The sequence below is a fragment of the Strongylocentrotus purpuratus genome, unplaced genomic scaffold, assembly GCF_000002235.5.
Source record: "Strongylocentrotus purpuratus isolate Spur 01 unplaced genomic scaffold, Spur_5.0 spur5_scaffold_2, whole genome shotgun sequence".
NCBI classification, from domain to species: domain Eukaryota; kingdom Metazoa; phylum Echinodermata; class Echinoidea; order Camarodonta; family Strongylocentrotidae; genus Strongylocentrotus; species Strongylocentrotus purpuratus.
This window is the reverse complement of record NW_022145605.1, coordinates 22,253,698-22,267,837: the sequence shown is the minus strand read 5'-3', so window position 1 is coordinate 22,267,837 and position 14,140 is coordinate 22,253,698. Positions and strand designations below refer to the sequence as shown.

Sequence of the window (14,140 nt, the reverse complement as noted above, 5' to 3'; positions counted from 1 at the left end):
GGGTGTCTCCAACACTTTTTTTTTCACTTTTTTTTTCCTTTTGACCTTCACTGTACCATCTCCTTTGATTATTTAAACACGTAGATTCGCAAATAATGTCATAAATAACCCTTTTTACTTTATTATTACCCTATTTTCACTTAATCCATTACTTTTTGCGTGTAATCCCTATGGGAGATGACTTTTTCTAAAATCTGGAGTCTACATTCCTGTCTTTTGCGAGCAATATCGCCGTTATTTCGGCTTGGATTTTGTTGATTTTTTAGTATGTTGTAGCTGAGACTATATGCTATCTAAATCAACCCTCATTTTTTCAATAAGATGTCACGATCGCGCTCATGATCATGATCATCATGATCATCATTATCATAATGATGATAATCATTTATCAATTACATTTTCATTTATTTGAATAAGATAAAAATCGTCAAAAGGTGTTCTTCATGATGTAAATTAGAGTCAAATGTGTAACTGGTTACTGCACAGGGTCAAAGGTCATATATTGTTTCAATCTATCTTCCCTAGATCCATGATGATCAAGGAGACACAATTTAATCTTGACATATGAATAGATCATAATGGGAGAAGCATTTTACAAACTAATATATCGTGTAATGCATTATTCGTTATGTAGACCATTATCATACGTATCACCTAATTCGTCTAAGTGACGAATTAAAGTCTAGTTTATTATTATTATTCTTCCTCGAATTTGTTCGCAGGATATCTCAAGACTGAATGAAGCCATTGTTATGAATCTTTCAATGATGATAGATCTTAGTCTAACTTAGAACTGCGTGAATTTTCAAAGACTCAAAGTCATCGTGACGTCATCCAGGCGCCATTTTGTGAAAATCAACTAATGATCATATCTTCATAACGGATAGTAATTTTTCATTCATATTTATCATGATTAAGATTAATATCCATCCGGTCAATTTAAGGTCAATAAACGTGCGTAAATGCGCGCGTGCGCGCTCGTCCGCGCGTTTATGCGCGCGCAAAAATAAAAAATGCTCTAAATCATCCCAATTTTTTTTTACATACGTTTCAGGCCATATGGAGCATTTGATAAAAAAATTACGCACACGCGCATGCGCGCGCGTTTTCGCGCGTACTGGCATTTTGCAACATAGAATCGCCGATTTTTTTCTGTCATCATATTCGGTACATTTTTCCAAGCATTTTGATAATTTGTTCACCTTTTATTAACGCAATGAGCGTCCGTCAAAGTTGACAGCACGCGCGGATTTGCGTTATCTTTATCCACAATACATGGGCAAAAACATGCCTATATAAAATTCATTGTAACTCTTTAGAAAAGATAGAAACTCCTAATATTTTGTCATATTTGGATAGATTATGAGTCGGAGATATGATTTCATGTCTCATTTGATCCTCAATTAACTCATGACGTCATCATAATAGCCTCCAAACTTAAAATTTTAATTTGCATATTATGACGTCAGCATATTTTTGGAAAATTGATTGTATCTCTGTTAATATGGATCAATTTTCTTTTAAATTTTGATATGTTCTAGCTGAGACAATTTTCTACAAATGTAAGGTTCACAATTTTTATTTTTGACAAAAGTATCATGGTGTATTTTTGCGATTAAAGGAGGCATGTCAATTTTTCGCATTTTGCGTGTATTCTCAATGGGACATGACTTTTTCTCAAAACTGGATTCTACACTCCTGTCTTTCGCGAGCAAAATCTCCTTCGTTTTAGCTTCGTTTTCGCTGAGCTTCGGATATGTTGTAGCTGAGACAATGAGCTATCATAAGTGTGCCCTTTATTTTTCGATTAGATGCCGGGATCATGCTCATATTTCACTTGCAAAGTAGGATTTCTGAATTCCATTTCCTGTTTACGTGTAATCGCTATGGGAGATGTTTTGGTATATCGGTAACGCACTTGACTTCCAACCTCGAGATCCCTGGTTCGAGTCCGGGTGTCTCCAACACTTTTTTTCTTCACTTTTTTTTCCTTTTGACCTTCACTGTACCATCTCCTTTGATTATTTAAACACGTAGATTCGCAAATAATGTCATAAATAACCCTTTTTACTTTATTATTACCCTATTTTCACTTAATCCATTACTTTTTGCGTGTAATCCCTATGGGAAATGACTTTTTCTCAAATCTGGAGTCTACATTCCTTTCTTTTGCGAGCAATATCGCCGTTATTTCGGCTTGGATTTTGTTGATTTTTGAGTATGTTGTAGCTGAGATTATATGCTATCTAAATCGACCCTCATTTTTTCAATAAGATGTCATGATCGCGCTCATGATCATGATCATGATCATCACAGTCATCATTATCATAATGATGCTAATCATTTATCAATTACATTTTCATTTCTTTGAATAAGATAAAATCGTCAAAAGGTGTTCTTCATGATGTAAATTAGAGTCAAATGTGTAACTGGTTACTGCACAGGGTCAAAGGTCATATATTGTCTCAATCTATCTTCCCTAGATCCATCATGATCAAGGAGACACAATTTAATCTTGACATATGAATAGATCATAATGGGAGAAGCATATGAATGGGAGAAGCATTTTACAAAATAATATATCGTGTAATGCATTATTCGTTATGTAAACCATTATCATACGTATCACCTAATTCGTCTAAGTGACGAATTAAAGTCTAGTTATATTATACTTTTGTATGCATTTTGTAATGAGGTGTAAAAATATGCTAATCTGACCGTAATTAAATGCCTAAAACCCCGTGACTTTTGGTGGCTCTGCCCCTGAACCCAACCAATAGTCCTAAGGCGGGCCCCTGGATGCTCATCTGACTGTAATCTATTGCCTAAAACGCCTGAGCCTCCGGAGCTCCGCCCCTAGACCCCACGCTAACTAGTGACCTGCCAGTGTAAAAAATATGCTCATCTGACCGTAATTTATTGCCCAAAACCACTGGGCTTCCGGGGGCTACGCCCCCTGGACACCACGCCAATTCGTGACCTGCCAGTGTCATAAATAAGGTATCAAAATATGCTCATCTGACCGTAATTAAATGCCTAAAACCACTTGGCTTCTGGTGGCTCTGCCCCTTGAACCCGACCAATAGTCCTAAGGCGGGTCCCTGGATGCTCATCTGATTCTAACATATTGCCTAAAATCCCTGAGCCTCCGCGGCTCCGCCCCTTGACCCCACGCCAACTAGTGACCTGCCAGTGTCAAAAGAGGTATAAAAATATGCTCATCTGACCGTAATTTATTGCCCTACACCCCTGGACACCACGCCAATTCGTGACCTGCCAGTGTCACAAATACGGTATCAAAATATGCTCATCTGACGGTAAGTTAATGTATAAGACCCCTGGGCTTCTGGCGGCTCCGCCCCCTGGACCCCACGCCAATTCGTGTCCTGCCAGTTTCACAAATAAGGTATCAAAATATGCTCATGTGACCGTTATTTATTGCCCAAAACCCCTGGGTCCGTATTCAATAAACTTTTTAAGCATGAAATCTAAGTACTTTTTCTTAAATTTTGGCTAAGAAAAAATCTTAGCCAAAAATCGTATTCTATAACCGCATTGGGGACTAAGAAATTTGCCTTAAGATTAAGAAGAACTCTTAGATTTGATCTAAGAAAAAGGGCTTAAATAGCATGTCGTATTCTAATACAATCGAGATATCTAAGATAAGTAAGATATCTACCCTATATTTAAGCATACTACGAGGATGCTTAAATAGGGCTTTGGCACCGGTCGCTCAGCGCTGCTGCAAGCAGCCGCTTCGGGTTTCGATGAAATGGAATAAAAACAATGCATGCATGCAGCGCGAGCGCAGGTAATCCGGGGCGGTATTCTGAACCCTGTGTTATCTCTAATATTGTTGTATCTTTGAAGATAAGATAAAGTTGGTATTCTGAACATTGTTGTAACTTTTGTGTTATCTTTTGTTGTATCTTATTGGCCGCGCCTGCGCTCATACTTTGGTGCGCTTGTAATTGTGCGTATTATTAATAAAGTGGCATTTAATTCTCATTTGCATATGCGCACGGGAGATAATATGTCGAGATAATTGGTATTCTGAAAGTTGTTGTATCTTTTATCTTATCTTATCTTGCATGGTATTTACAACAATATTTACAGCAGGTAGGAGGTTGTTGTATCTTTCGTGGTGATATAATGGCGGCAATATTTTTTGCCCAGAACCAACTTCGTGCCAATAGACGAGTTAGAAGAAGATTGTGTGTTGACCGGAAACATCACAGATGAGAAATTTCTAAGATATTACATGCTAGGATAGGACTATTTTAATGCTCTCATCTTAACCAATATAGTGAAAGCGTGATTTGTCTTCATGATCCACATTCAACAGCGCATAATGATGACGCGCGTAATAAGTGCTCAAATAACTAATTACGCCCAAGATTAGTATGCGCTAGGCGCATCTTCAGATATGGCATAAAGTATTCCTATTGGTTGATCTACTTATCATGCTTATATAAAATAGATTTTGATTGGTAGGGTCCATAAAAATGGGCGCGTCATCAATGGTCAAAGATAAGATAGAGGCGGTCCTTCAAGAGATAACACAGGGATAAAACAATGTTCAGAATACCAACTTACAACAATATTAGCGCTGTGTTATCTCTGGAAGATACAACAAAAGATAACACAACACTTACAACAATGTTCAGAATACCACCCCAGTTGACCTATATATCAACGTAAGCTTCGCGTATACAGCGCGTCGACGGCGCAGCGCGCAAGAGCGCCATATATAGGCACTGTTGTTTATGTTCGTTTGTACAGTAGACCATGTACATGCAAATTATGATATGACTAAACGAGTACTAGCGTAGCATCTACATAACACTAAATTAAGACATGGATGTCTTATATAAAGAAACCGTCTCTTACTTTAATAGTCTTTGGCACTAAAATATGGAAACAGGGAATAATGTGCAATCTGCATAATATTAGGTGAAACAGAATTTGTTATATTATGAGTCTGATAAAGGTTACATTTAGCCATTTGATTAATTTTAGGCCAGCATAGCAGTAGACGATGTAAAACAAAGGGTAGCTCCAAATCCAATGCTAGCGCTGGTCGACCGGCTAGCGACAGCGCTCCCTTCATATACACTCCGGCTGCGACATAAGTAAGCCCGGTTGGGCTCTTCGAAGATGTTTGACAGAAAAGTATAAAAAGCCTACAGTGGATGTTAGATCTGACTAGACTGTTTTAGTGTCAGTTGGTCTAGCCCGAAACAATTATGTGAGCATCGTTCCTTCCTTAAACGCTCTATCTCCCATACATGTTAGTGTATAATTTTCGTGCGGTGCGATTTTTATTTTAACACGCAAATTACATAGGCAAATTGAGTTGCAATTAATTCGCTCGAGTCGACCACTTCAACTTTCCAACAGGACGTCATCGGGTCTAAGAATTTGTCTATGTGTCGTCTTAGCTAAGACAAACTGCTGTACGTGTTTAGAATACGGCCGAGGCAACTTTCTTAACCTAGACAAATTCTTAAGACATTTTCTTAGACTTAAGAAAAATGTCTTAGAAGTTTATTGAATACGGGCCCTGAGCTTCCGGGGGCTCCGCCTCTGGACCCAACACCAATTTGTATCCTGCCAGTGTCAGAAAGAAGGTATAAAAATATGCTCATGTGACCGTTATTTATTGCCCAAAACTCCTGGGGTGGTATTCTGAACATTGTTGTAAGTTTTGTGTTATCTTTTGTTGTATCTCACAGAGATAACACAGCGCTAATATTGTTGTAAGTTGGTATTCTGAACATCATTTTATCCCTGTGTTATCTCTTGAAGGACCGCCTCTATCTTATCTTTGACCACTGTTGACACGCCCATTTGTATGGACCCTACCAATCAAAATCTGTTTAATATAAGCATGATAAGTAGGTCAACCAATAGGAATACTTTATGCCATATCTGAAGATGCGCCTAGCACATACTAATCTTGGGCGTAATTAGTTATTTGAGCGCTTATTACGCGCGTCATCACTATGCGCTGTGGCATGTCGATCATGAAGACAAATCACGCTTTCACTATATTGGTTAAGATGAGAGCATTAAAATCGTCATATCCTAGCATGTAATTTCTTAGAAAGTTCTCATCTGTGATGTTTCCGGTCAAGACACAATCTTCTTCTAAATCGTCTATTGGCACGAAGTTGGTTCTGGGCAAGAAAAATTGCCGCCATTATATCACCACGAAAGATACAACAACCCCCTACCTGTTGTAAATATTGTTGTAAATACCATGCAAGATAAGATAAGATAACAGATACAACAACTCGTGAGCATATGCAAATGAGGATTAAACGCCACTTTATTAATAATACGCACAATTACAAGCGCACCAAACTATGAGCGCAGGCGCGGCCAATGAGATGAGAGAAAAGATACAACAAAAGATAACACAAAAGTTACAACAATGTTCAGAATACCAACTTTATCTTATCTCCAAAGATACAACAATATTAGAGATAACACAGGGTTCAGAATACCGCCCCTGAGCTTCTGGGGGCTCCGCCCCCTGGACCAAATTTGATAACGAACCACCGTGTGCCCTCGCCGTTCTCCACCGTCCGCAGACATTTTCTGGCACGGTGGCACACGGTAGGCCTACACGGCAGAGTGTGAGAGTCACTTTACAAAGAGTTGATATCAATCGCAACGTATTTGCGTTTGATATCAATCGCAGTTATGTACATAAGAGATAGGAGACTGATCTATGCTTAAATATAGGGTAGATATCTTACTTATCTTAGATATCTCGATTGTATTAGAATACGACATGCTATTTAAGCCCTTTTTCTTAGATAAAATCTAAGAGTTCTTCTTAATCTTAAAGGTAAAGACCAGTATTGGAAACGCCCGAATTTCAAAAAATGAAATGGAAGCTCTCGTTACCAATCATGTGAAAGAATATGTTTTGACTAAAACATGATGATACAAAATTTGCCGGGAAACCGCCTACTAATTCATATATTTGGTAAATTTGTTTCTCTCATGGTCGTGTGAGAGATATAGGGTAGTCCCATATACATCTTTCTGTGTATAGTGCTTGTAACTTTACGAAGAATGGGCCAAATTTCTTATCATTTTGATGATTCCAGAACCTTGCAGATGCTAGATGCTAGATGATCAACCTTTTCTGATCGATTCCACAACGTTTCTTTCACAATGCAATCGCATGACCATTACTGGTCTTTACCTTTAAGGCAAATTTCTTAGTCTCCAATGCGGTTATAGAATACGATTTTTGGCTAAGATTTTTTCTTAGCCAAAATTTAAGAAAAAGTACTTAGATTTCATGCTTAAGAAGTTTATTGAATACGGACCCAGGGGTTTTGCGCAATAAATAACGGTCACATGAGCATATTTTGGTACCTTATTTGTGAAACTGGTAGGACACGAATTGGAGTGGGGTCCAGGGGGCGGAGCCAACTGAAGCTCAGGGATTTTGGGCAATAAACACGTCACATGAAAACACTGGCAGGACACAAATTAGTGTGGGGTCCAGGGGGCGGAGCCGCCAGAAGCCCAGGGGTCTTATACATTAACTTACCGTCAGTCTAGACTAAACCATGCACTCGTACTCCAGTTCATGCGCACGTACTAAACTGAAACTCTCGAGGCCTAACAGTTAGTATTCCAAAAGGAAAATTACCCCAAACTTCAGTCCTCAGTCATCTCCTCCTTTTCTGCATCTGAATCTGGCTGGATAGTATCGGTAGATTCCAGCCATAGAGTTGGAAAAACGAAACTAAGCCGCAAGCGTATGGAATGCCAGAAAAAATAATGATAAAAATAAACACCGTAGACTCTTTGCCCACTCGTTTGATAGTTTATGTTTTAAAGGAAACTGACGCCAGACTGACAAGAACGGGCACGCACAATAATGAAAGGACTGTGGTATGAGTCTAAGCAAAAAGCGCCTGCGTAATATTCATAAATGAATGTCACACGCCCTTAAGACTTAATAGACAACAACAACAACAACGCTTGCGACATCTCGGTGAAAAGGAGGGTGATTTAGGCATTACAATGTCTTTAAAAAGGCAAACTATGATATTAATTCAAAAAAGAGATTATCCGAAAAATAATATGCACTTGGTAACCCCAGAAAGTTTCTGGCCATTTCGTCATTCCTAGTTATGAATTACAATGAAATTGTAAGATCCTTAGTTGTAGGACAAATACAAGGACATTCCCGCAATGACGTCAACTGCGTCATCAAGCCACGTGACAGTAATACCCTTTTTTTCGAGGGGCGTAACCCATAAAGCGTGTTATCTGTGAAAAATGGATGGTTATTAGTCATGTTTTGGTCAATATAGAGATTTTCTGAAAAATCGGAGGCTGGAATATTAATAAGTAGAGGTGTATTCATGTTTTGAAAGGCTATGTTAGTTGAATTGAATTGGTTTGGTTTATTGCAAAATCACATCAAACAAGCAGCTCGCATGCTGAAAATGTTCAATTTCCAAACAAGTTAAAAATATAGAGAAATATAAACATATACAAAACTAAAATACATATTGTAAGTCAACTTTTGCAGAAATTGTTTAGCATTGGTAAGATGAAATCGAAATCGCAAAACAAAGTTATAAGTTTAATGTAATAATACACTTTCATGTTTAAAGACCAAGACGGTGGAAAGGAGAGAATGGAGAAGAACAAATGGAAGATGTTTGAGCGAAATAGTTGAGAAAGTATTTAACAGTTGCTATACAAACATTTCTATTACAAAAATTGAAATTAAGCATAAACGTTTGGTTAGAGTGGCCCTTTAGACAAAATGTCTTTGGATAATGCGTATCTAATGAATATACAAAAGAAAATATGAAACACGAGAAATCATGATATATATCCTATAGAAAATATAATTTCGAAGCTTACCAGTTCTCAGGTTAATTGTTTCAATTTCAAAAGGAATTTTAGTATTTTTGAGAAAGATGACGAGTGCACGGGCAGGCTGTGAGCGAAGATCGACGTAAACCTTGAGCACCATGATGAATCTTGATCGTCAGAGCAGAACCTAAGACTGTGTGTTCTTCAGCAATGATGGTCAGTTCAGAAGTGAATGGACTCAAATCTGAATGCATTATAATGTAGTCCTAAGTTTATATCGCGGCGGATGGGGGGGGGGGGGGGTACTCACATATTAGGACATACGGGGGTGTGTCGCTCTAATGGGTCACTTTTTCACACAAAAAAATCCCTAATTATGGGTCCCACTTTTAACAAAAATACCATTAAAAACGGGTCCGTCTTTTCAACATTTCGGGTTTCTGCCATGCAAACACCCGACAAATACCCGACAATTCTGAACAATTTGTCTTTTCTTCGAGAAAAATGAGCCCTAATAATTGGTAGGGGTTTCGAGGCTTGACCGGCACACCCCCTGTTCTAGCTAATTGACCTTTATACATTTTTGTTTCATTTGTCTCAATTTATTTGTTGAGGTCGAAGGTCCGTTCTAGATAATACAATAATCTAAAGAGCACTGTCAATGATTGTGTGAGGAAAGTGTTTGTTATTGATTGTCTTTGGACCCTGAATCGTAATGCCTCGGAATTGTGAACCTTCGGTAAACTATATATATAGGCCCTTGATCTACCTCCCCCACTGTTTGCCAACAATGTTATCATCTAAACGTCAAGCTCGTCTAAAGCTAGGTCTCTTTTTTCAACATCTGATTAATACTGCGTCCAGATTTCTCTCTTCATTCCGATTTTGTCTGTAATTGTCAATTCTTAACGAATCTTAGATTAATATAAGATTTTCAAGTTTTCAAGTACATGTAAAACTTTACAATATGTTTGCACTAGGCTCTTTCCACCATCATCCCCCCCCCCGATAATTCACCCTCAAAACAAAAACAAAAAATAAGAGAAAAATTAATGATGAGAGCCCGATGAGAGTAGTCAATGGTTATTACTCGCAATTGACCATCAATATACCCAAATTGGTATCTCATTTTCATAATAGACTCTCTACATACATACATACGAAGTAAATGAGACAACCGTATACGAGACAAGAATAAATTGAATTCTCGATCATACGGCTTCATCAGGAATTGATGAATTTATTCAATTTGTTCAATCAACAGCATCATAGAAATGCAGTGCGCCAAATGCAAAGACGCAGCGTTAAAAAGCAACGAGCTTAATATTATAAGCGCGAAGCGCAAAAGTAGCGACCTGCAACATCAGACAATCCTGGACAGTGTAAACATAGATGAACTCTGTCACGAATTCGTGATGAGATCGGAGAAAAGGAGAAAGATTTTCGGACATTAGTATGACTTATAAGATAGTTCACTACTTGTTATGTTGTTTCCGTTCACCCTTTTTAAAATTCACGTCATTGTATCTTTATTTTTTATTTTTTTCACTCATTTTATTTCCTGATATTTCCTAAAACATTTTTCATTTTTGGAGAAAGATTATTATGTCACAACCGTATTTTTGTTTTTATTGAAAAGCTGACGTATGCCTATGTCACTGGCGTACTGGTTGGTTCAATCCCCCAATAAAATCCAACCATTACTTATTTTCAATTTCATACAAGTGATTTATAAATGTTCGTGTTATCACATGATTTACAACAAAATTCGCGTTTCTCCATTTCTGTTGCAAACTGACACATTCCCGAATAGCCAGAAAAGCATATATTTCGTATAGTCACTAATGGGCCTAATTAGTGGCCGTTAAAGGGATAGTTGAGTTCTGTTGCAGAGGGCGCTACACAAAATGATAGTTTTGTGAGATAATGAAAAACTGAGTATCAAATTTGAAAGAACATAATATTTAAATGACAAAATCATCTTTGTTTGATCAAAATCGGTTCAGAGACGGCTAAAATATAACGATTTCTAATACCTGTGTACCACCACAAATATTAGATATTTTGAAAAATTTGAAAAAAACGAAATAACGCTTTTTACGTCGTATTTCAGCCAATGCCGATGTTGGCTTTTTTTATTGACATTTTCGTGTTGCTTATATTACGCACAACCAGCCGGCCCATGTATTGTTATTTTTTATTAAATAATTAATTAACTGTTACCGTGTTTTTTTTTAAGTGGAGCTGAATTGGTATGCTCGTATTGGCTAAATTTCACACATTTTGGGGTCTAAAATTACCTTCATAGCAATTTTAGGTTATAAAAGGGTACTAAAAATGTCATAGATAAGAATAAGAACAATAACCATGCACTTTGAAGGCATTTGCGGTCTGAAAACAGAACTCAACTATCCCTTTAACACTAACTGTAGTATACAATTCCTTTCCAGAAGCTATTGCGACAAGCACTGCCAGGAGATAACATGCTACCCACCACTTGGGCTGTGCATGCAAAGATTTGCGAACGAACGTTCCATACGTACATCATGTGGGGCAACTGAATTCAGACTAGGATTAAGAGTTATAATTAAATGAAACGTCAAAGTACACGATACAACGTATCATCTTCTCTTTCTAATAATTTAATGAAACGGTAAAGCTTCCGCGCTTGGCGCTGGATAGGCGAAAATGAATACAGAAAAGGATTAAGAGTAATAATTCATTGAAACGTCAAAGCTTCCGCGCTTCGCGCGGGAGGGCGGGGGCGAATTGCACTCAGACAGGGACACGATACAACGAATCGTCTTCTTTCTCTAATAGTTAAATGAAACGTCAAAGCTTCCGCGGTACGCGCGGAGGAAGGGGGACTTGATTCAAACATTAAGGATTAAGAGTCGAGAATGGTACATCGAATCGCCTTATTTCTTTAATCATCGAATGAAACATCAGAGCTTCCGCGCTACGCGCGGAGGAAGGGGGACTTGATTCAAACATTAAGGATTAAGAGTCGAGAATGGTACATCGAATCGCCTTATTTCTTTAATCATCGAATGAAACGTCAGAGCTTCCGCGCTACGCGCGGAGCAAGGGGAACTTGATTAAAAAAAGGATTAAGAGTCGAGAACGGTCCAACGAATCGTCTTTTTTCTCTAATAATTTAATGAAACGTCAAAGCTTCCGCGCTTCGCAGGGGGGGGGGGAACTCCCCCTCCCTGTACCCAACCCCCCTAGGGAACGCGCTTCGCTTGCTTACTACCACCCCCTAAAGCTTCGCTTGCTTACTACCACCCCCTAAAATGAAATCCTGGCTACGCGCTTGGGGAAGGGTGCAACCTGCCACACGATTCAACCTCTTGGTTGCTTTGATCCATTGCCGAATTTTTTTTGGCACCTATCATCCTCCCCCCCCCCCCCAACCACGGATACAAATCGACACCCTTGGTCTTGGGCAAGAGATGTGATGTGTCATATGTGGGGATTCCCAGTCCACGATTGAGATCCTACTTCAACTTTTCCAAACAATCTGGGGAGCGAGAAAGATAAACAACTAGGCAGTGATGTTGCTAGTTGGGAGAAAAAGTATGGGTTACCTTATCTATTAACTTGAATGTATGCAATTCGCATTCCAAATATAAGAATACATTTGTTCGTAAAACAGGTGAATGAAATAATTTGTACTGCATTGGACTTATATTTAATTTTATTTTGCAATTTTAAGAGCGGCGCCGTCGCCGTAACGATTCAATTAAGAATGTTATAATATCAAAACAATAATCATTAATTTGTATTTGAAGTACTTATACTACGTCTCGGGTGGTAAACAGCCTCATTTAAAACTTCCTCAAATATTTCATTGTTTGCAATACGTTATCTAGCTGAGTCTAGGTCATATTACTTTCGTCTCCATTAACCCAATACTAAACTCAGAAAAAGGTTGCATACATTTCTTTCCTTTCAATTTTTCCTCCTACCCCACCCACCCCACGCGTGTAATTACTATGCATCACTGCAATGGCGTAGCATGGGCCCATGAATTTAGGGGGCATTGTGGTGGGAGGAAGGGAGTCAAAACCACATCTGTCAACCACATCAACCATGTGAAACCAAGAAATGTGAGAGAACATGCAATTAAGGCCATCGTGAGGGGTACAGGTAACCCTTGCCTACTGCAGCTACGCGACGCAAAACTTAATGCGTACGTTGCTTTGTGTTCGTAACCTAGCTGATTCCTGTACTGAATTCAAATGTGAGAATAGTCACACTTGAGTTGAACAGTGTTCCGTTGCGCATCACCATCCTTTGGTGAAGGACTTCATGACTGAGGATTCACAAAAATGGTAAGAACTGACGGCAAAAAAAGAAAATGTTTTATATATACATGACCATATGATCTATTTCGTGTGAATACTAATCGCAATGATGAGTCTAACAGTTGTTTTCATTCTGTACGAAAAAGGGGTGAAGTGTAAAAGTCGTTGTCCATCTTGCAGAAAAAGCTTGAAGTCTAGACTTCACGATTGTTAGGTGTACAATTTATGAAAAACTAATGCTTTTATTTTCTTTTAAACTTAATATTAGTTCAAAATACCACCACTCTTATCAATAGTCAGTTACTGAACTGGCCACGAAATTAGTTTACAGGCGCAAAGTCGTGTCAGACACTCTGCCCAACAGTGTCTGCACTTTGAGACCATTCTGACGGCATTTTGCATCTAGACTGCTCCTTATTTGACACAGCCAGAGACTCGAAGTACTTGAGTCTGCTTATGGCTTTATGGATTGTGGCAAAGTGTTACAATTAGAGTCTGTCCCTGTATTATAAACCCGCCTTGCCGTGGGCTGCAGGGGAGGGGGGGGGGGGGGGGGGGGGGGGGGGGGGGGGGGGGGGGGGGGGGAAAGCACATTCTTGAAATTGTGTACCAAGGGAGACCGATCCCCCTTGGGTTGAAAGGGAGACACGTGATTGCCTACATCTGCATGCTAGTCGAGATGATCTATGATAAGATAAGCGAAATAGATCCTTAGATAATTTATTATGAAAGAGTTTCATCAGACCTCTAAAATCATCATGATTTATTTTGTAAACCCGTTTCTAATTTTACAGACCAGTGTATTAAATGTTCGTTGGAAGTGCGTATATGGCACGGTAATCTTTCTTGCTGCTGGTATGTACCCTACTCCTCAAACATAACATTTCAAACCATATTACAACCCTATCTGAATGATTGTTAGCTATATATTTCCAGAATTATTTCATATGCTCATGCTTAATATTCGTCAT

The 14,140-nt window shown here is 38.6% G+C and overlaps 1 protein-coding gene across 1 annotated transcript in view; it reads right to left on the bottom strand.

Annotated features, from left to right (window-relative positions):
* The window catches only part of LOC589776 (glutathione S-transferase theta-1), a 56,521-nt gene extending 47,502 nt beyond the window's left edge, over positions 1-9,019 (bottom strand). The window contains exon 1 of the mRNA XM_030991123.1: positions 8,908-9,019. Coding sequence (XP_030846983.1) covers positions 8,908-9,019 — 112 coding nt within the window. The remainder of the gene's footprint in view (positions 1-8,907) is intronic.
* Between the last annotated feature and the right edge of the window lie 5,121 nt (positions 9,020-14,140).